This window comes from Phocoena sinus, chromosome 4 (assembly GCF_008692025.1).
Source record: "Phocoena sinus isolate mPhoSin1 chromosome 4, mPhoSin1.pri, whole genome shotgun sequence".
Lineage (NCBI taxonomy): Eukaryota > Metazoa > Chordata > Mammalia > Artiodactyla > Phocoenidae > Phocoena > Phocoena sinus.
This window is the reverse complement of record NC_045766.1, coordinates 130,223,483-130,247,011: the sequence shown is the minus strand read 5'-3', so window position 1 is coordinate 130,247,011 and position 23,529 is coordinate 130,223,483. Positions and strand designations below refer to the sequence as shown.

At 38.4% G+C, this 23,529-nt stretch overlaps 1 protein-coding gene across 2 annotated transcripts in view; it reads right to left on the bottom strand.

Moving 5' to 3' along the window:
- MAP3K7CL (MAP3K7 C-terminal like) overlaps positions 1–23,529 on the bottom strand; it is a 40,194-nt gene that overhangs the window by 5,525 nt on the left and 11,140 nt on the right. For both annotated transcript variants that reach the window (XM_032631677.1, XM_032631678.1), the window contains 2 exons: positions 18,592–18,653; positions 7,644–7,759 (listed from right to left, as the gene is read on the bottom strand). In XM_032631677.1, coding sequence (XP_032487568.1) covers positions 7,644–7,759; positions 18,592–18,653 — 178 coding nt within the window. The remainder of the gene's footprint in view (positions 1–7,643; positions 7,760–18,591; positions 18,654–23,529) is intronic.

Below are 23,529 nucleotides of genomic sequence, written 5' to 3'. Positions count from 1 at the left end.
AGGAAGAATAAATTTACCCTATCTTCTGGGAGCCAAAGGGCAACACCTTACCTTTGCAGGAAGAAGTAAGATTTGCTCTAGAGTTTCTCAGCCTTGGCACAATTGATCTTTTGGGCCAACTCTTTATTGTTGGTGGCTGTCCCAGACATTGGCATTATAGAAGGTTTAGCAGTATCCTTGGCCTCTACTCCCTAGATGTCAGTAGCACCTCCCCTCACCCCACATCATCACAACCAAAAATGTCTCTAGATATCGCCAATGTCCTAGGGGTAGGAGGTTGAGGAATCAGCCTAGTTAAAAATCCCTACTCTATAGGAAATGGAGATTTCCACTATCAATCACCCGAAAAAGAGTTAAATTCTGGGTTAGGAATAAGGGGAAAGGCAAAATGTTTTCCTCTTCTGTTTTTTTGTCTGTTTCCTTATTTTAATTAATTAAGTAATTTAATTAAAGTATAGCAGCTGTACAATATTATATGTTACAGGTGTACAATATAGTGATTCACAAATTTGAAAGGTTATACTCCATTTATAGTTATTATAAAGTATTGGCTATATTCCCTGTGTTGTACAATATATCTTTGTAGCTTATTTTATACCTAATAGTTTGTAGCTCTTACGTGCCTACCTCTATACTGCCCCTCCCCTTTCCCACTCCTCACTAGTAACCACTAGTTTATTCTCTATATCTGCTAGCCTGCTTCTTTTTTGTTATATTCTCTAGTTTGTTGTATTTTTTTAAATTTCACATATAAGTGATATCATCAGTATTTGTCTTTCTCTTAGACATAGACTTAAAATAACTATGATTAATATATTCAAGAAATAGAAGAACAGATGATATATTTCAATAGAAGACTGGAGTCTACCAAAAATATCAACAGAATACATTAATTGAAAAATTAGATGAATTCCAAGTAAAATCTAGAGTTTGTTAATAGTAATACATCAATGTCAGTTTCTTAGTTTCGACAAATGTACCATGGTAATGTAACATGCTAACAACGACTGGGGAAACTGGCTGAGGGAAAAATGTTTCCTCATTCTGCTCCCCTAAAGATTGGAGTTTCTTTCCTTAGCAAGGGAGACAAAATTAAAGGCACTCTCACTGAAGAGAGGTAAATATTCTGTCCCTTTTAATGTGGTTCCAGGCAGAGAGGATTAGGTGGAGAGATACCTGGGAATGAGATTCCAGTTAAAAGACTGGACTGCCTATAATAAGGTATAAAAGGCCCAAATCATTATGACTGGGGCATAAATGGGAAGTGTAATCTCACAGTCTAATGAAATCTGGTATATTGGGATTTCACATAAAACTAAATCCTCAAACAAAAGAATCCCCTTGTCCACACGGGGAGGGGGAAGGGTAAGCTGGGATGAAATGAGAGAGTGGCATGGACATATATACACTACCAAATAAAATAGATAGCTAGTGGGAAGAAGCCGCATAGCACAGGGAGATCAGCTCGGTGCTTTGTGACTACCTAGAGGGGTGGGATAGGGAGGGTGGGAGGGAGATGCAAGAGGGAGGAGATATGGGGACATATGTATATGTATAGCTGATTCACTTTGTTATAAAGCAGAAACTAATACACCATTGTAAAGCAATTATACTCCAATAAAGATGTTACAAAATAAAAAGAATCCCCTTGTCCACACCTCTGCCTCTGAGTGAAGAGCCAAGACAGTTCTTTGGTTCTTCTACTCATTCACTTGACAAGTATTTGTTGAAATCCTATTGCAAACCAAGCCCTGTCCTCAATTTTCGATAGACTGTTAGCCTCGGGGAGTGTATCTCCACTGTTGGAAAATGAACTCAAAACCTATAAATTATACAAAAGACATCTTATCCATATTAGACATCTTAGGAATGAGGATAGAACTTTCCACACATTACTACATACCCTGCAAACACTTGTGGAGAAATACCTCAATTTATTGTTTCTTTATGACAGTGGAAACCTGCTTTCTGAGGGCTGTGTAAAGATTTAAGAAAAATGTGCCTGGAATAAAAAAGTGAGGTTTGGTTTTCAATGTTTTCTAACTGTGGTATCGTTTTGCAAAGAAAATTGTACCCTGAAGTGAAGCAAATAAAACACATAAAATTGAACTTCCCCTGTTTGGCCCTTGTACAGTGCCCAGCCCCCCCATCACCCTCACCATCCCCAATCTCTGAGAGGTTTCCTAGAAGCCAGTTTAAAAGCCTCTGCCTTCAGGAATGCCCATAAAGAAATAAATGTTTCTGATTAATAATAAAAACCTCTTGTTGGAAATTTCAGGATAAAGTAAATACCATGACTAAAAACAAATCAGAATAGGGCTATTTCTAGACTATGCCTTTACAAATTACTTATGCTCCCTTTTCCCCCATCCTGATATGTTCCCCTCAACGAGATGTTGTTCCCTCAATCATCATTTTGTGTATCTTAAAAAAGGCATGAAAATACAGGTCTTATACTGATTGTGGTACTCTCATATGAAAACACTTTTCTAATGTTTTGCAACTAAAATTATATACAACATTTTAAACTCAATAATAAAAAGACAAATAACTCAATTTAAAAATGAGCAAAGGACCTGAATGGACATTTCTCTAAGAAGTCATAAAAATGCCAAAAAGCACATGAAAAGGTGTTCAACATTTTTAGCTATCAGGAAGTGTAAATGAAAACCACAAAGAAACATCATTTTACACCCACTAGCGTAGCTATAATCAAAAAGACATAATAGGTGTTGGCAAAATGTGGAGAAATTGGAAATTTCATACATTTCTGATGGGAATATAAAATGGTGTAGGAATATTCCACTTTAGGAATAGTCTGGCAGCTCCTCAGAAGGTTACACATTGGGTTATCATATGACTCAGTAATTCTACTCTTAGGTACACACCCAAGTGAATTGAAAAGATACATCCACACAAACACTTATACATAAATGTTTGTAGTAGCATTATTCATAATAGCCAAAAGTACAGACAACCCAATGTCCATCAACCGACAAATGGCTAACTAAAATGTGATATAACCATATAACGGAACATTATTTGACAATAAAAAGGAATGAAGTACAGTCATACCTCATTTTATTGCACTTTGCTTTATTGTGTTGTGCAGATACCGTGTTTTTTTTACAAATTGAAGGTTTTTGGCAACCCTGCAATGAGCAAGTCTATTGGCACCATTTTTCCAACAGCATTTGCTCATTTCATATGTCTGTGTCACATTTTAGTAATTCTTGCAATATTTCAAACTTCTTCATTATTATTATATTTGTAATGGTGATCTGTGATCAGTGATCTTTGATTTTATTATTGGAAAAAGACCACGATTTGCTGAAGGCTCAAATGATGATTAGCATTTTTTAGCAATAAAGTGTTTTTTAGTTAAAGTATGTATGGTTTTTTTTAGACATAATGCTATTGCACACTTAATAGATTACAGTATAGTGTAAACATAACTTTTGTATTCACTGGGAAACCAAAAAATTTGTGTGACTCTCTGTTGTAATACTCGCTTTATTGTAGTGGTCTGGAACTGAACCTGCAGTAACTCTGAGGTCTGCCTGCACTGATGCATGCCACAACGAAGACGAACCCGGAAAATATTATGCTAAGTGAAAGAAGCCAGTCACAAAAGACCACATACTGCATGATTCCATTTATCCCAAATATCCAGAATAGGCAAATACATAGAGATAGAAAGTAGACTAGTGGTTGCCAGTGGCCGGCAGGAGGGAATGGGGAGTGACCACTCAGTGATACAAGGTTTGTTTCTGGGGCAATGAAAATGTTCTAAAATCGTGATGGTGGTTTCACAGCTCTGTGAGTCTACTGAAAACAACTGAATTATTTTTTAAGCCACTGATTTATTTTTTTTAAGCTATATAACATTTTTCAACCTGACTTTTCTAAGATTTTATCTTCTTCTGACAGTCTATCTTCTAAACACCGGAGCACCTCGCACAATTTTTCATATATAGAGCAGAAGAGTGGTCTCTCCTCTGAACAAGATAAAACACAAAGCAAGTTTTACTAATTGTAAATCTATTTGTAGAACTAATTATAGTTTAACCATATATTTTTTAAACTGCCAAACAATTCAGTGATAAATATCAAATGCCATAAAATATCTGTATCTCACTTCCATGAGTTTCCATTACATACACAAAACCTATATGTGTTCTGTAAAAATGCTTATAATATTTATTGAAAAAAGTATGCATACATTTTATGTTACTATATAAGCAATTATATAGAAATGCCTATTCACATCCAAAAGGCCTAGAAAAAATAGGCAAAAATGATAGTAGCAGTTCTGTAAAAATGTCAGAATTCTTGGTAAATTTTTAAAGCTTTCAATAAAATTGTCATTTTTTTCAGTTGAGAAGAGAAAAATTTCCAATGAAAGTAAGAACAAGCTTTTTGCATATCACTGGTCAATAAGCCAGAAGCTATTCTTTAAATTAAATTCATCCCATGCTGAATTTGTAATCCCAGCAAATGTTTGACTATCTTTATCCACCCAACAGACATGATTTAAAACAATAGTTATAATCAACTCTTCTCCCCTCCCCTCTGCGAAGTCTCCCAAACTAGGTCCAGGGAGACCCCCTCTGGAAATGAGAGAGAAGTTCAGCTTAACCTGTGCCCATATGGCTCCAATATTCAAAAACTCTCTTTTAAAATACCTGATATAGTGACTCTCTGTGTGTCCAGCGTATGCTAGCCAATCACTGGAAGCAACATAATCAGCCACACTTTATTAAATGATGGGGAAGAAATTCCCATCCAAATCATCAAAAAAATGGAGAGTGAATTTACTTGGGTCAAATCCATTTGGCCCAATTTATCTTGCTTGAACACAAAGACTGTTCAGGAAAATATCTGTTGTAAAATGAATTTCTGCTTCAGTAAAGCGTTAATGAAAACACGGATCACCCATAACCCTTGGAGGACCAAGTTCATTTATTTATAGATATAAAATATAACCCTACTTTGAATTTTAACAATTTATCTTAGCAATTCTTTATTGCTGATATTGACTCCATATTTTAAATACAGGCAATACAAATTTTAAAAATGCATACATGGAGGATATAACAGTTTCCTATCATCAGCTACTGTAAATCACCCCTATTCGTATTTTACCCTACGTGCAGCTCCCTATTCAGTGATTAGGATCCAAAGAGATGCTAAAGGTTATCCAGGTCTGCAGAGAACTATACATAGTCAGAAAGGACAGAAACTTCAGTGGATAGCTATTGATAACACTAGCCCACAAAAAGTGCCCAAAGAATCATTCCAGTGAATTTTCCTTCATCCAGGAAAAGCACTGATCACTGTGGGTTGGTTGGGCTAGGGATACAGGCTAAGCTCTTTTCAAGGATAGCATTTGGACAGGTGAAGAGGAAGGAGGGAGACTCTATACTGAGAGCCTGGTGCGAGCAAGGGCACCGAGGTGGACAAAGTGAATAGGTCAACGTAGCTGAAGACAAAGGATGAGCTAGAACATTCTGCAGAGGTACTAAGGCCCAAGGTAGATCTTTCAATCCAGGCCAAGCACTGGGTGCCCTTCTCTAGCAATAGGAAACCATAGGTAGGGAAAGCAATTATAATATTACATTGATCAAGATTTGAAGTAACAAGCCCTGATCCCAAATGGCAGAAGTGGGAATGAAGAAAAGGAACTTGAGAGACTTTATAAAAAAGAAAGGAAAAAAAAAATCAAAGAATTTGGTCTTTGTCTCTTATCTAGTCAATTATTAGGAAGAAAAGAAAAAAAGAAGACAACATCATGGTTTCAAGAAAACTCCAAAGTTCAAAGAGGTTTAGGGAGGAAGTAAGATTAGTTTTGCAGAAACAGCAGGAATATGTTTTAATAAACATGAATCACTCTCATATTGTTATCCTATTGTATTTTTTAATGCAATATACAAAAATATAAACTTACAAAATATATAATTTAGTGGGTAAGTCTTGCATTGCCCCCACCCAAAAAAGCTACACATGGGGTTAATTTAAAGAACACTATACTTCCAGCCTAAAGTGTTTACAAATAAATACATAATTACCTGGGGCTTTTTCCTGTCACAACACCACAGTTCTCTCACACACACACACACACACACACACACACACACACACACACACACACACGTACACCCACTGGAAGATACCTTTATAGGCTACTGATTATACAAGTCCTCCTTTAACTTAATCACTGGTCACATTATTAGTAAGCTTCCTCTGTTCCTTTATGAAACTGTTTTTAGGGCTCATATTGTGTGTAAATGGACAATCTAAGCATTCCGACCAATTTATGAAAACTCTTAGACCGAAAAGAAAGTCTCAGACATACAAAGGAAAAGTTGTATTTCTGATTTCCTCATAAGCATCCTTCAATGCCCTATAACCAAAAGTCCAGGTAAGACTTTATGTTTGAAGCAAGGAAGTAAGAAAATAACATGCTAACTGTGGTCTTACAGTGAATGTAGAAGTCTGACCCTAAAACCCATGCTGCTCCCTAGCATATTATACTGTGCAACCACTATTCTGGGGAGTCTCCAAAGAGTCCCATGAATTTCATAAATCTCTCAAAACAAAATATATTTCATTTATATTCATTTAAAAAATAAGTTTTATATAAATATAAATACAAAGTATAAATACTGATATAAATATGGAGTGATACCATGTATCACTCCAGTAAGAAGAAGGGAAGAAGCAGAAACTTACAGACTCACAGTATGTTTGGATTATGTGTCACTCATTCAACAAAAATTTATTCAGTATCTACATGCCATGCACTGTGCTAGGCTTCAGGAATATGATGGTGAGAGACACCTGACTATCCTCCCTTTTATGACACTTACCACTTGGCAGGAGATGCAAATATTCATCAAAAGATCTCCCTAATAAATGTGTAAGTACAAACCGACCAGCGCTATGATGCTTTGAAAGTATGAAAGAATGGGGATCACTGGGTAGACATCAGCAGAATTTAGTGCAATCAAAAGGAGAATTCTGAAGCATAAAGTTATGAATAAGTAAAGTGATAGTGCTTTAATTAATAGAACTGCCTAATTCCCTATAGCAGAACTGTAATGGTAATGGAAGCTATCAAGATAAAAACTTACTGGACTATTGGGCTATAAAATGTAGTTAGGCAACTAATCCTTTTACATTATTCCAAAGAGCCATCACAGTGACTTCTTTACCTCATGTGGGTACTCCACCATTCAAGCATTAATTAAAATTCACCCCAAGACAAAGTGCTCTGGGGCCTTTGGGCACATTCACATGGAACATAATGTGGCTCTAGGTGGTATTTTGGCATCTTTCATTTCCTGAACTAAAGAATGCTCATTAAAAAATTAAATTTGAGTAGGAAGCACTCCTGTGGTTCCCCTCACTACTCTGTAAAGCATTTCATCTAGCGCCGTTCCATTTGGATCATTTCTAGAATCAAACATGACATGCGTGTAACCTCTGAACTACAGAATGTCAGTTCTCCTCCCTGTATGTTTCCCTCCCTCTTGCTCCCATGCTCAGCCTTTTCCTCCCCTGCCACTCCCAATCCATGACCCCTGGTCCATGACCAGCAGTCAGAATTCAGGGCTGAGGGTGCTCAGGGGGACAGTACTTACTTTCTTTCCTCAAGCAGGGCGATTTCCTTTTTAACTTCACGGTATTCTTCTGCTATCTGGCAGTGCTGTTTGAACACCTGCATGGATTCCATGGAGTCATGACAAGGCGGCAGAGGCTTCACAAACAACAAGAAGAAGAAATCAGTCCATTTCCTTGTAGCAGAATAAATTACCAACCATCGTGCTCTACTGATGTTCTTTAGAAGGAGAGTTTTTGCATGAGAATAGCACTGTCAACCCTCATTGGACAGAGTTCAGCTGATTCTACTTGACTTCAAATAGAGAAGTGGTCTGATCCTCCCCATATGTATCTTTCTGTGTTATTCCAGGGCATTCTCAGGCCCAAGCCAGAGCCATAAGACCCATTACAGATCAGTTACCTGCCATGCGCTGGAGGAAAAATAAGTCCCCTAATAATTCTGTACTTTTCCCCAGAAAGCTTAGACTCTGCTTTAGAGAATTAGTGATGGGGAAATAGTTCAGTTGTCTGTTTCAATCCCCCCCTTGTTTTCTGTTCCTGTAGCTCTATCAAATCTTGTAGAGTGGAGGAGCCCTACAAGAAAAGAATCCAATGAATTTATTCATAAAACAAAAATAGTCACAGATATAGAAAACAAACTTATAGTTACGAAGGGAGAATGGGGGGGTGGGTAAATTGGGAGATTGGGATTGAGATATACACACTACTATATATAAAATAGGTAACTGGGCTTCCCTGGTGGCGCAGTGGTTGAGAGTCCACCTGCCGATGCAGGGGACACGGGTTCGTGCCCCGGTCCAGGAAGATCCCACATGGCGCGGAATGGCTGGGCCCGTGAGCCATGGCCGCTGAGCCTGCATGTCCGGAGCCTGTGCTCCGCAACAGGAGAGGCCACAGCAGTGAGAGGCCCGCGTACCGCAAAAAAAAAAAAAAAAAAAAAAATAGATAACTAATAAGGACCTACTGTATAGCACAGGGAGCTCTACTCAATACTCTGTAATGACCTATATGGGAAAAGAATCTAAAAAAGAGTGGATATATTTGTATATGTATAACTGATTCACTTTTCTGGACACCTGAAACTAACAAAACATTGTAAATCAACTATACTCCAATAAAAATTATTTTTAAAAAAAAGAAAGGAATCCAAACTGAAAAAATGATGCTGGCCTGGAAATAATGCTTGCAAGAATTAACAGAGCATATGAAAGACCAAACCCCAAATAAAACGATGCTTATAAAGCGTGTGGCCAAAGAGAACAAGGCTTCCTGTCTTTGCTTCTCTCCCATCCATGAGGGAAACAGAGGCCAGCATTCAAGCCTTTCTAACCGAAACATGTTGAAAATCTTCTTTCCAGAAATTATTTTTAAAGAACTAGCTTTCCCTGAGTTTGTAATCCTTAGCTCTAATTAGTGGCACATTATTTCTTTTTTTAAAACATCTTTATTGGGGCTTCCCTGGTGGCGCAGTGGTTGAGACTCCGCCTGCCGATGCAGGGGACACGGGTTCGTGCCCCGGTCCGGGAAGATCCCACATGCCGCGGAGCGGCTGCCCCCGTGAGCCATGGCCGCTGAGCCTGCGCGTCCGGAGCCTGTGCTCCGCAATGGGAGAGGCCACAACAGTGAGAGGCCCCCGTACCGCAAAAAAAAACATCTTTATTGGAGTATAATTGCTTTACAATGGTGTGTTAGTTTCTGCTCTATAGTGGCACATTATTAAAAGCATTACTTGGAGAAATACTAGCTAATAGTCTTTTAAAGAGTGTTTTAATCACCTTTTTCAATTATTTATAGAAAAATGTTATATAATATCTGAGAAATATGACTTAATTGTTAAATAGGCTCTTCTGTCTAATCCTCTCTTCACAATAGTCTTTATATGTAAACTATGTGTCTGACTAGGTCATAGTCTCACTAATTTTATATTAATTAATTTATACTAATGAATTTCTTACTACTTGCTCCTCTCACTATATATTCTTCCAGGACACAGATTTCTTTGGGTGTCATATTTAGTGACCTCACCCAGGATGCAAAAGAAATTCTAGAAAGTTCTACAAAATTCTATAAAATCTGATTGATAAGTAAGATGACCCTTCCTATTTATCATGAAGCCTCTGAGTAGAGATCTTCTAAAGGAAATAAAATTTGAAATAGACTTGGATGAAATTAACCTTTATGTGGAACATCTGTTGTGTTCTAATCCATGGAAATTCATCTAATAATTATATTACGTAGCATCTTTCCCTACTGCCCCATGAACATATTCACAGCATAAACTCAGCCTGTTGGAGCCATTACCTCTTTCTATAGTGAAATAAATTAAAAAGTAGTGCCCGGGAGTATTACAGTACAACTCACCGCAGGAGATAAAGGCATTGCCAAAGGCATTCAGAACTCCTGGGTCCTCCAATCCTAGAAATCACCACCCCCTCATCAATTTTCACCTGTTACACTGGCAAATGACCAGGTATAATAGTAAGGGGAATGAAAGCAATTTACTCTGGGCACCCTCACCAAGCTGCTATTAAACCATCTGTGCCCTGTTAAAGGACTTGCATACTGGTAAGCCCCAAGACTCAATGTATCCTATTTCCTGTCCTCATGAACACTCATAAACTACACCCAGTTCAGCCCATAACTTGCCACATGGAGGTACCTGAACCACGAATTCAGCATAGTTACCTATGTGACAGCCGGAAGATTTTAGGAGTCTGTGTTTGCATGCCTAAGAGGATACAGATGAGAGCAGCCATGGAAAGGGAGAAATACCATTTGCTGCTTTAATTTAAAAGAAAAACTGAAAAATTACAGCTAATAATTTTCTTAAGAAGAGAGAGTCCTCTTTTCCCCCTTGGCTTGCCAACCTGCAATGCTTTTTACTAAGGGGGAAATGTTTTCATGACTTCTTTTTTCATTGGCACTATTTAATTGCGGGAAATTTGAAGATGTTTTTATGTACAGGTAACATGATCATGCGAAGGGGACATTAGGATATAGAGTATTTCAGGATATATTCAGTATCCTCATACGTTCTCAGCAGGAAGATCATGCTATATGTCAAAATATTTTCAAGATTGCCCACAATTAAGAAGTAGTGTCAATTTTTTAAAAAGCCAAAAATACTTAGTGTTCAGTGTTTCAGGGAGTAAAAGGATGCCAGGTGTCACTTCAGTTTCCGGCTCCTAAAAGCTCTGTCTATACCCAGCCTGACATGTAACTCAGCAGCAGTACATACATGTTCTTCCAATTTGTATGAAAGCATTAAAGAACAAAATTAATTATTTTTTAAGCAAGAAGGGAAGTTATATTGCACAACACACCACAACACTGTAAAATTATCTCATTAGTTGCCAGGGGCTGGGGGTGGAGGGGAGGGGAGTAAATGAGGAATTATTATTTAATGGGTATAGAGTTTCAGTTTTACAAGATGAAAATGTTCTGGAGATTGGTTGCACAGCAATACAAATAAGAAAAAAACCAATATGCATATACTTACCACTACTGAACTGTACACTTAAAATTAAGAAGAGAACATTTGTGTTATGTGTTCTTACCACAATAAAAAAAAAAGTTTAATGCATAAAAAAGTATCATTAGATCCTTCTGCTGCCCCCAGCCCATCTTCTAAGCATTGCTACCAGGATTCCCTATCTGAGACTCACTTCATTCACACCCTACCTTTCTCTCCTTCCCAAATTTCTCCCCAGGAAACTTAAAATTTCTCACCCCTTTATAATTCGGAGCCATGTACCACTAAACCCAAACGTTGCTGGACAAATCAAAGTGCCCTCTGGTCAGCAGGACCCACTGTTCTTAGAAAGCCATTTGACATCATTGGATGTTTACTCCAGTTCAGGAAACTCATCAAAGAATTTTTTAAACACATATTGTTCTCATCCCAACAGGAATTTACCTGATATAAAAAGTAGAACTATAGAGTCATGAAATGTATTGTCCTGCATGACATAGCACACTCTCATTGTTTCATGATATAATGTGGGTTTGTGTGTAGCATCATAAGGACCTCACTGACAGTGACTCTCTCTTACCTTCTTATAAGCCCTGAAAACAGGAGAAAATATATGACCAACAGGGTTCACTGAATAAAGTGTTTACCCGAGGAAATAGATTCCTAAAATTCAAGCACAAGAATCAGGTTTCCAATTTAAAAATGGAACTACTAGTAGGCTTACATCATGTGACATTTAAAACACTGGCACCCATGAATTAATCAACTGTACATGGATTTAAGATACTATTTAACATGTGTTCACACTAAAAATAATAATAATAACGTAAAAGAATGCCTGTGATAACCCAGATGAAAACAGCTATTAATATCTTGGAATAAAAATTAACACAGTTTAAAAAAAATTTTTTTAAGTATAGTTGATTTACAATATTTTATTAGTTTCAGATATGTACAGCAAAGTGGTTTGGTTGGTTGTATATATATATATATATATATTCTTTTTTAGATTCTTTTCCATTATAGGTTATTAAAGATATTGAATATATTTCCCTGTGCTATACAGTAAATCCTTGTTAATCTATAAAACTTTTTATTTCAGTTCTCATTGCTTGATTTTGACTATTTCATCCAAGAGATTTTCATACTTATAATCCTGTGCTGGGAATGGGAAAGCAATAAATAAACTCCATGTTGATAGTGAATTTCTTTTCTCTTCAGGAAGAGAAAGTTTCCTTGTTATTTTCTCCACAATTACCCTACATCCTCCCATGGTTTGTATGCATTTATCACACGCTCTTGCTTAAAGAATGAAATACTGAATTTCAAAGAAAAGGAAGCCAAAGATATTTCATGTGAAAATGAAAAGGTAAAAGTATTCTTCAGGCACTAGGGGACAAACTCTGTAGGGTCACAGAAACAACTTTTCCGGTCCACTCAATGCCATGGTATCTGGTCTACTCACAACCCAGCCAGTTCTAAGAAGGTTAAATTAAGACCTTCCCTTAAGAGTGTCTCAAGCCAACATTGAAACACATTTTCCCAAGACACAGATTGGGGTTTGGATGAGGTCAGAGCCCAGGAGGAGGCACTTCCTCCACACCCCCTTTCCTCTATCCCCCCTTATCCTGCTACTGCCTGAGGATGGAGCTTGCAAGGGCTTTAAATTACATGGCAGTGTGAGAGAGCTGCTACTATCTCTGGTATCCACCCCAGTCATCTGGACCAATTTAACAAGATGAAGTAAGAGAGAAACCACAGGCTCCTGTTCCAAGAATGCAGGCTTGAGCCACACCATCCCATCCACCGGTTTATAGCAAGCTCCTCCCGAAATGGACTCTGTCCTCTGGAAGGAGCCCCGTGGGAAAAGACCCAGCCAAGCATCTCTCCGCAAGAGGCAAAGCCAGCTTAAGCGTTTCCGTTTTCTACTTGGCTTCTTCAAATACTACTGGCCCCATCCACTTCAAAAATGTAAGAATTTAATTTTCCTCTCCCAGCTTCCCACACAGAAGATATATTTAGGAAGCTAAATATTCTACAGTTGCTGAGCAGACTGTATTTGTATTTATTCCTAGATTCTCAGTGTTATCTTTATTTTGGGGGCAGAATGGGGGTGACTGGCTTAAATTCATGTTGCATTTTAATGTCCCCAAATTAACAAGCATAATTTGCTAAAACTAAATGGAAAAACACAGACAGGACTAATTGCAATATTTGAAAACTCTGTTATCAAGAACTGTAAATATTTTAAAAATATTTTAAGAATTGACATTTCTATACTATCTACATTATGGTCAAAGTCAGCACTAGTACTAATTATACTACACATCTTATACATTATATAATGTTGGAATGAAGGATATTTAAGTCATTTCTATCGATGTAGGCAATATTAAAGGGAGCAAGAACTCGAGCGCCCCAAACACTTCTAACAATGCATATCCTAATGAACTGGGCTTCTCAAAAAAAAAAAAAAAAAAAAATTAAAGGGATCAAATTAAGCTCCAAGATATCTATATATGTTTTCTGTGTGGTCCCAGCAGCCAGAAAAACGACTGTAAAATACTTTTCAACGTGTGCCTCAGAGAGAAAATGGCAGACATTTTTTCAGTGTTTTCTCTGGATGTTCAAGACTAGTGCAGTAGAATCTTAGAATGCCAAGACTCCTCCATTTTCTACCATTTTTGTTTCCCAGATAGCGAGTGATACACTGATGCAAGACCTAAAGGAAATTTCTGGAGAGACTGCTTGGACAACAAGATACTATAGTACACAACCAAAGCTACGAAATTGTTTATTTGTGGAGGTGACATCAGTTTCTGGACTTACCAAACTCTGTCTGAGAAAAAAGCAAGTTCAATGTGTACCACGGAGACACCTGTTACTGTCTTCTCAGATTAGATGGGAGTACTTTAGGAGGGATTGAAGCTATTGTTCAATTTGGTTTGAAAAAATAGTCGTGTTGTTTTCCAAGTACCTTAGCTTAACGAAGAGGGCATCAGCATATCTGTTCCTAACCCAAGAATCCAAAGAGATGTTTCTCTCATTTCATTTTACACATATAAAGATACTAGTGCTTAAATATTTCATTCAATAAACAATTTCACTAGGGAAGGAAATTGACATTAATTGAGCAATTATTTTGCCAAGCACCACGCTCGATCTGCTCATTATCACATTTAATTCACACAACGATGTGAGATATTATGTCCACTCTGCAGGTCAGAAAAGTGAGGTTTACAGAAAGTAAATAACATGTCCAAATCACAAAACTAGTAGGTGTGGAGCTGAGGTCCAAATTCATGCCAGCCTAATGCCAGTTGCCTATGCCCCAGTCACTGTCACTTCCATTAGATTTATTACAATCTAGTTATCAGCATGTCCTCCACCTGATTACAAATAAAACATATTCTTCTTTCCGAGGCAACAAAGACCACAAAGCTTAGCTTTGGATCATCTATAGGTCAAACCACAATCTCCAAAACATTACAATGTGGTTAAATTTTACGACAAATTTGGTTCTGACCCAGACCTTGTGACTATTAAAGGATTGTGCCATCCTTCAGAAAAGGGAGGAAGGTCAATCATTACCTCTTTTTCAAATAGAAGGAAACTGAGGCCTAAAGAAAAGTAGTGATTTTTCATTCATTCTTACAAATGGACATAGAATTGAACCTCCTTTCTTTTGACTGTATGGTCTAAACTAGCTCTACCCAAACATTGTCCCTAATGGACATGAAGAATTTAGAAGCCAAATTCCAGGAAAGGAATCCGCACAAAATAGAACCAACCTACCACCTGCCCCTGGGCTGAGGCCTATAAAGAGATGTTCATTTTAACACCTACCTTAGCCCAAGGTCTCTTGCCCAACATTTTGCATTAATAGAGACATCGAGAAAAATGTTTGTCACTGCTATTCTTGCCCAAGGCTTTTTTTGGCTTCCGTGAAAATAGAAGCCCTACGAATTACATGCTTAAACATGTCCACATTCTTGGCAAAGCAACTGAAAAATCTTGGGGGGTCAAAGTGGTGATAGCGTATCTACCAAACAGATACTTTATAGCTGCATTTTATAAACTATGAAAGAACGTGTAACGGATATCAGGAAGCCAGAAGAGATTTTACTAGGTTGTTCTATAACCACATTATGGCAACTTCGCAAGCCAGAAACCAAAAACCCTCCACCTATCAACATAATTTAAGCATGCCCTAGGTTCCAACAAAGCTGTAAAGAAATGAAGGCTACCTAGATTCAGAATCAGAGATCTAGTCTGAATTAGCAAATTTATGTAGACCAAACTTTGACCTCATATTTCTCATCCCTAAAGTGGAGACATAATAGCTTACACAGTTGTTGCGGGGATCAAATGAGGTCCTTTGTGGGGAAACCCCCCTTGCCTAGCGGTACTCAGTATGCATGGGTAGGATTTAAATCTGAGGGTATTCAGAGAGGAAGGCCAGCAATAATCAGCTGTTATCAATTATTTTTCACTGGGCACATTTCTAAGGCTCTAGCAGAGATAAGTAAGGGTCAGTTCATCCTCAAGCAAATAGTAACAACCACAAGGCACTTCATATGCCTTTGTAACCTAGCTTTTATTTTTCTGTAGAGGATTATGATGGTTGGTTAAATCCCAAGAGTCATTATTATGTGATATAAAGCACACTGGATTGACTGTAAAGACAGCCTGCTCCATGGAATGGATTGTTCCTTTCATACATAAAGCATCTTCATTGCTTTCAATAGAGACTTCCTGCTGCAGAATGTCTTAAATTTATATGCTTATGCTAAGCATGGAAACAAGAGTCTGCTTTTAGATGTAGCTTTCTGTGTTATCTTTCCCCTCTCAATCCCCTCCATCTTATATTTTAGTTACTCACACCCTGGAGTGTAGAATAAAGGTAACTGACAACAGCCCTAGACAGAGGCAACCCTAACCAAATGGCTTGGCCACTGGTAAATGTTTATAACAAACTCAATCATATCGTTCAACCAAAACAACAAGCCCTTACTGAAATGCTTTTAGTTATAGTGCTGGGAAGGTCCTCTCTGTTCATGAAGAGGCAAAGCAATACCATATTTTAGGGTGGGGAAGTTGGGGGTATCATAACCCCTGAGTCTGAAATCAGCTTCTCAACTGACTAATTCATTAAGGATCAATGAAGATGAAATAGTCTCATTAGATTAAAATAATTAAGTAGACTTAATTTCTAATATATGTCAAATGGAATTAAAGCTATAAAATTCAAAGGGATCTTGCGATGCTTTAACAGAAAAATTATCTGGATAATTGCCAGAGGTGCCATGAATCCTGGGAAGAATGATCCATGAGCCAGGGAAGACCATTAACGTTCCCAAAGGAAAAAAACTGTCAGCACAAGAAAGTAGAATTAATGATCCATAATAGTGGTGGGGGAATATGAATCTAAACATGCTTTCCCTCTTTTATTTGCAAAACGCATTAACTCCTTATTTTCAGCTGACTCCTAAGATAATAAAATAGCTTTGTGGTGACAGTAAAATAAAGGGGAAAAACTGTGACTGGGAAAAAAATATAGTTATTATTTTGCAATCCCAACTACACCATGAGCAGCACACATACAGCCCATCAGTCAGGACAGAACCCAAGCAAGGAAGGTTGTACGGCATGTAAGCACACCAGACGGAAAGCAGAGGAACAGCTGAGTTGTCCTCCATGGTGAGAAGAAGAGAGGTTGGGGGATATGGTTAGACAGCAGGAACCAGAGAGCTGGGCTGAAGACCCTGCATGGGGGATGGGAGAGGAAGGAGATACGATGGCTGATAGCTGCAGAGGAAATTTTAGAGGAGAACAGAGCTGTCTTTTGACAGCTGCAAGGTCATTAGTATAACCTCCTGAACAGTCTTCAGAAATCTCTACATTACTGATATTGCTCTGTTGGCAGGCTTTCTGTCGGAGGGCTGTGACGATGCCCAGGCCTGCGCAGAGATGAGACAAGAGCTCCTCCAAGAGGTCTGGTCACACCTGAGTTGTGTTGGATAGATCTTCAGAGGACCACCCCAGCAGTGAAACACCAGCTCTTCAGACCCAACCTAGTTGCTTCCAGGTTTTAATTCAGTGCACTGGGCACAGAGACAAGAACTGGAGCCAAAAAAAAGATTCTATCTTGGGTTGCATAAGGGCTCATTCTTGTTTCTTCCCACCTCTGTCAAGGGCTGTTCTGGTCCAGGGGCCCCAAACTCAAATGACTTCAGGACGCCAAGCACACCCACACATGGGAAATGCTACCAAGTGTAAGACAAGAAGAAACATCAGTTGGGAACTGGAAGTGGCAGACCCCTCCTAAAGGCTTTCAGAATCAGTATTTAGAGAAAAAAGTGGTGACTAAGCAAACATCTGTGCACAGGATTCAAAACCCCTATTAGACTGGTCTAAATGTGACAGCAAAGTGAAGTACTCAAGTGAACATTTGACCCAAGGCCAGTATCCAGGTATTTTAAGCAGAGCCTCTTCCTAAAGCCATCTTTCTGGAATCACCATATATCACCTAAAGAAAATTAAAGGGTCATAAATTATCTTCTTTCAAATAATTCTGGTGTATTAAAATTAGATATCTTTGATAGGTCATCCATAGACTACACATACAAAATATTTTTCTCATAGGTCAAACCAGACAGTATTCAGAAGGCTTAACTTAAAATAATTACATTCTACTACAAATTGTCAGAGAACTGGGGAAAGGGTGAGCATGGAGTAGAGAAAGGAAGATTATTCTGAAGTCTTGCCACACATGACAAGTGTCCCTTGTAGTTTATCACTAAATCACTAATCCAAAATGGGCCAAAACTACAATAGGCCAGAAACATCCATAGCCAAGGACAGCAGGGACCAGCCCTGTCCCCAGGCTCCAAAACTCCTTAAAAGTAGGAGCTTACACCCTAAGTTCTTTTTTAAAAAATTAATTAATTAAATATTGGCTGCATTGGGTCTTCGTTGCTGCACGAGGGCTTTTCTCTCTAGTTGTGGTGAGCGGGGACTATTCTTCGTTGCAGTGTGCAGGCTTCTCGTGGTGGCTTCTCTTGTTGCGGAGCGTGGGCTCTAGGCGTGCAGGCTTCAGTAGTTGTGGCACATGGGTTCAGTAGTTGTGGCTCGTGGGCTCTAGAGTGCAGGCTCAGTAGTTGTGGCACACAGGCTTGGCTGCTCCACAGCATGTGGGATCTTCCTAGACCAGGGCTTGAACCCGTATCCCCTGCATCGGCAGGCGGATTCTTAACCACTGTACCACTAGGGAAGTCCCCTAAGTTCTTGCTATTCTCATGCTATAGCCACATAAACAGACAGGGGCATTACCTGAGGGCTTCATGACCTTGAAACCCTAGAAATGCAAACCTTGATGACATGAAATGTTCCCCACTCTGTCTCCAGGTCAATCTTTCTCAATTAGGCCACTTTTCCACTCACTGTATTTTGTGAAACTAAGGAGGAAAGAGTAAAGACTGCAGAAAAATCCTTACCTGTAGCTGCTGGTCTAATTCTGGAAAGACCAGAGGAATGGCGTCTTCAGGAGGTGTATCATCTAAAACATGAAAATAAAGTGATTCTTCACTATTAGAGCCCTTTCTCTCAGGAGAGTTTTCTTGCTGTTACCATCTTTGGACTTGCACCGTCAGTATACATCAGTTAGGGACAGAAAGAATGCAGAGGCAATCTGGCTCATTTTTTGGTACAAACAGAAGCACAGAAGGCGTAGTTGGTTTGACCAAAATTTTGCAAACAAGTATCAGAATCCTCAAATGTTCAGTCTAGTTCTCCAATTAAGAAGTACTGCTTATCTTTCAATACTCCTACGTTAGCCAAAACCAAAAATTATGATATTCAGGAAAGTGCTTTATTTAACCAGGTAATAATGAGGTGACAAGAAAAACCTCACTGGGACAGAAGAACGTGTTAGTGAAAAAAAGTGTTAGTTCTGCTCTGAAAGACTCCAAGCGTGGCAAGCTTTGATGGGTTTGCCCTCTGCTCTTACCACAAACCACCACTGACAGGCAGTTGACCAGAGCTTCCTCTGGGTTACAGTGGGTGACAGGCAGTAACCTGATCAGGGCGTTTCTTCCCAACGCACCAGGCAGCAATCCCAACCCGAGGCCCATACACTGTCCTGATGCGGGAGAGCCCGCAACTCTGTCCTCAGCTGCCTTCATCTGGCTGACTGGCAACAGGCAGGTGTCGCTGGATCAAAAGAGGTGGTTCACAGAAGCATCAGAGGAAACCTGAGAGAAGTTTATCCAAACCTCTTCAAGAACATACTTCTGCTATCCTTGCCATAGCCATAAGGCTGACCTCCTTAGACTAAAAAGATGATGAGAATTGTACCATTCAATTATTTGGCAAGGAGGAAAGTTTTTCTACTGCAGAATTTCTAATGGAATTCATGCCGATTGAATTCATATGGTAAGAAAAGGTAAGAACCTAGCTTAAGAAATAAGGTGAGTGGAGACAACTCTATTCCCCTTCTACCTCTTCATATCCAGAAGTAACCACTATCCTGATTTTAGAGGTTATCATGTATATGTATGTATTTATATTTTTATTATGTATGTATACACCCACAAACTATATAGGTAATATAGTATTACTATGCATGGATGATTTTAAACTATAAATTGAATCACATTGTAGATACCCTTCTAAAATTTGTTCTTTTTTTTTTGATTAACATTATGTGTTTGAGATTGAAATAAATAAACTTAGTTTTAGTTTGTTCATTTAACTGATATACAGTACTCACTCATTCATTTATTATTTGAATGTATTTGTCCATTTTCCTATTGGTGAATATTGAGTTCCAATTTTTTGTAATAATAAATAATGCTGCAATGAAAAAAAAAGAAAAGGAAGAAAAGCTGTGCATACAGTCAGAATAAAGTGCTTCTCAAGAATAATATGATCTTGAAGTAGAGCATTTTGACCCTCACTAGGAAGTTTAAAGAGTTATGGGATCTAGAGCAGTGAGTAGCTATCGGTGTTTATTCCATTATTTTCTACAGATAAGGATAGAAGTGTAGCAGTTCAGGTTGGAGTTTAACTAAGTAATTTTAGCACTAATAAAGACTGTCCTTAGAAGTTTAAAAAAAAAAAAAAAGAACATACTGCTGACCTAGCTCTGGTACTAGAGGACAGCCCTCTTGTCAGCGGAACCTCTGTATCTGGCTCTGTGGGTCCACTGGCCATAGATTTCCAATCCTCTCCTTGTTGACAACCACAGGTACCACAGGTATGACTATGAGACTATGATGAAATACAGGCTACATGAATAATTTCAATACCAAATCTATTTTAAATTATAAGAAAGAAAGATCATGCTTTTTATGTTCTCACTACCATAAACAAATTTATTTATAAAAACTGTTGAAGTTCTCTTTGAACGAGAAGAAGTAATACGGGCCATACACAATGCAGAAGCAAGCATCCTCTCCCTACTCACTGACAGTACTATCCATAATAAAACACAACACACGAGGAGCTCCTGGCTTCTAAGAGACTACGTTTCTTCGAAGGCACAGAAGATAATCACCAGAAATATCATTCAAACAAGGACAGTATTCACCTCTTCCAAACACCTTAAGGGCCTCTGCTATAATTTAGTCAAGAGTAGTGTAATAATACTCCCACTTGAGTGGCTTCAGACAATGGCAATGGGGCACCAACTGTGAATCCATTTGTTCCTGTACCTGCCAGACAATGGATGCCCCCAGGTTCACCGACGCTATGTACCTGCAGAGAGCAAGTAGAAACAGGGAAATCTTCCCAAGACTCTAGCTGCAGGTTGGAGTGCCATCTCACAAGGAAACAAGGAGAGTCAATCCCTTGGCCCTTGGAATGCTTTCTTCTACTCGGAGGTGACAACTTCTGCCAAATACTGTGGCTTTTTCAATCCACCCCATCATTTGCAAAGAATTGCACCAAAAAAACAGAAAAAAATTTTTAAAAAGACAGAAATAATCATTTGTTTCTACTGACCCTTTGGAGATAGCCTTTATTATAAAACCTATAGTTTGTATATCAAATGGACTTTGGTCTAAGGTGCATTTCAATTTACTTCAATAAAATATCAATAACCCAAACATCATGATTATTTCCACTCATTAAGTTCAAGGCTGGAACAACTTGGTACGGGTAAATGGGAACATATTATACTTTGGCACCCCAACCTTAATAGTCACAGATGAGCAGCCACTTTTTAGAAGGAGAAACCACTTCTACAAAGTACAGAGCAGATAGTACATTCTAGAATTCTAAAAGACAGCCAGGAATAGAATTCAAGTCTTCCTGGAACTTAATCCACCTTGTTCCCCATGAAGTCACGCTCCTTCCTGCTTAATTATAAAAAATTTAAAATAAAAAGGAAAAGAGTTCTTCATTTGCATTACTATAGTAAACAGCAAATATCTGGTATGACCCAGAATTAATAAAGCCCATTATAAAAATCTGTCATTATTGATAGTCACACCATGTAAAGGCATATATATGGGACCAAGCTGATAATTTTGCAGATAAGTAAAGGCTTAAGATTAGATTCCTCAAGTTGGAAAAAATAAAAGTCTAATTGATTGGCATAGAAATAAACATATAATAAATATTTTAGAAAGGCAAAATAAAAGCAAGAGTTTTGTTAAAGTTGATTTAATCCAAGCAGGAAATGGCATTGGAAACAAGAAAACCAAAGACAGATGTAAGGAGATGACTGAGTTTGAAAGCCAGTCCGGTATTTCACTGCTTGATGCCATCTGGTTTAGCTGGCATCCCTGCCAGCCAGAAATTTCAGGGCTTGCAAAGCTGCTTACAAAGCTGCTCCAAGTTGATGTGTGGTGTGTTTACTTTTAAACAGTGGCTGCCTTCTTTGACTGATTTTAAAAATAGGCAAATATTCTAAAAGCAGAATGATGAATCACAGGATTGGCCAAAAAGAAAGAAGGAAAATGACTTAGGCAGACTAGTAGCACAGCTGTTCCACAAACATTTGGCCAAATCGTTGTAAAACATTTTGACAGTGATATCAGATCGGAGTTCCTAAGAGCAGTTAAGTTTGTTTTGACAATTCCAGAAGCACAAAGTAAATTGTACAGTAGCTATGCAAGACACCCCCTTGGAAAATTTGGCTTTTTTTAAAAAAGGAGAGTAGTTGCTAGATATGTTTTTCATGTGATAAAAAATCAGAATGCAAGTACTTTTTTGTTAAAATTTATTTATCAATCAAATATTTATTAAATGCCTATTACATTCAAGGCAGGGACTGAGGTTCTATGCCAAACTGGCAAATCACTTTACCACATTTTTTAATGCATTAAGAAAATAATTCATAGGCTTCCTTTCCAAAATGACACTGTGGGCTTGATGGACCAAGAAAAATGTATCCTCAGGAATTTGTTAAAGGACGAAAGATAAAGGAAAGAATGAAGGAGGAATTTTTTTTTTTTTAATAAGCAGATGTTCACTGCTTGTTTTGCAAACACAATGTGACTAAGTCAATGGTACTTAATATAGAACTTTCTGATTGGTATACCAACCATTATGACATACCATAGTACATTTTATGATGGGCTTGTCTCAGTGTCTATTTAGCAACTGTTGGGTTGCTTTGGTGGTTATTCTGCTTCAGGTTTCCTTAAATTGTCTGCTTTGTGCTTCTCCATGAATCAGATAAAGGAGGCCCATTGGGTCTGTAATCCAAATCCTCACTGTTATTTAGTAATTATGCAGCCAGAGCTCTCAGATAATGCTACAGCTGGAAGGAACTGCTGGTCATCTGGTCCCAGTCTCTCAGAGCAGAGCTGAGGACAAGGGCCCCACCAAAGGAAGAGTCTCGTAAGACTAAGGGGTGTCTCCCCGCCCAGGGCTCTTCTCATGCTGACCTGTGCTTCTTCACCTCCTGCTTCATGGGTTCCCATGCACTTGTATTTCATAAGCCAGTAAAATTTTCCCCAAAACACTGGGAATCATGCCCTTAGACTGTCCAAATTTTTATTCAGCTAGTGAAGATTCCAAAACAACGACCATGTATCTTTAACATCTCTTTATGACAGAGAACATTTTAACACCAAAATTATAAGACAAATATAATCTGAGAATGCAAGTGTATCCATCATAATGGATAAATTTAGCTTTATAGACAAACACACACACACACAACCTCACTGTGCCGTCCTTATTTCTTTTGTTTTACATCAGAGAGGAAAACTTCATCAGAACCAGACCAGGTCTGTGAACCAGTATTTGAGAACAACTGCTCTAGACAACATCTTGACTGGACTTTGGAGTCAACTCTCTCCCCATCCCACTGTGCCCTCCTTCCTAAATATTGTACAACTGGGTCTATGCTGGGAAACGCTAAATCCTTGGTAGAATGAGTGTCGGTTTCCACACAGAGAAGAAGACCTCGGGAGAGGGAGAAG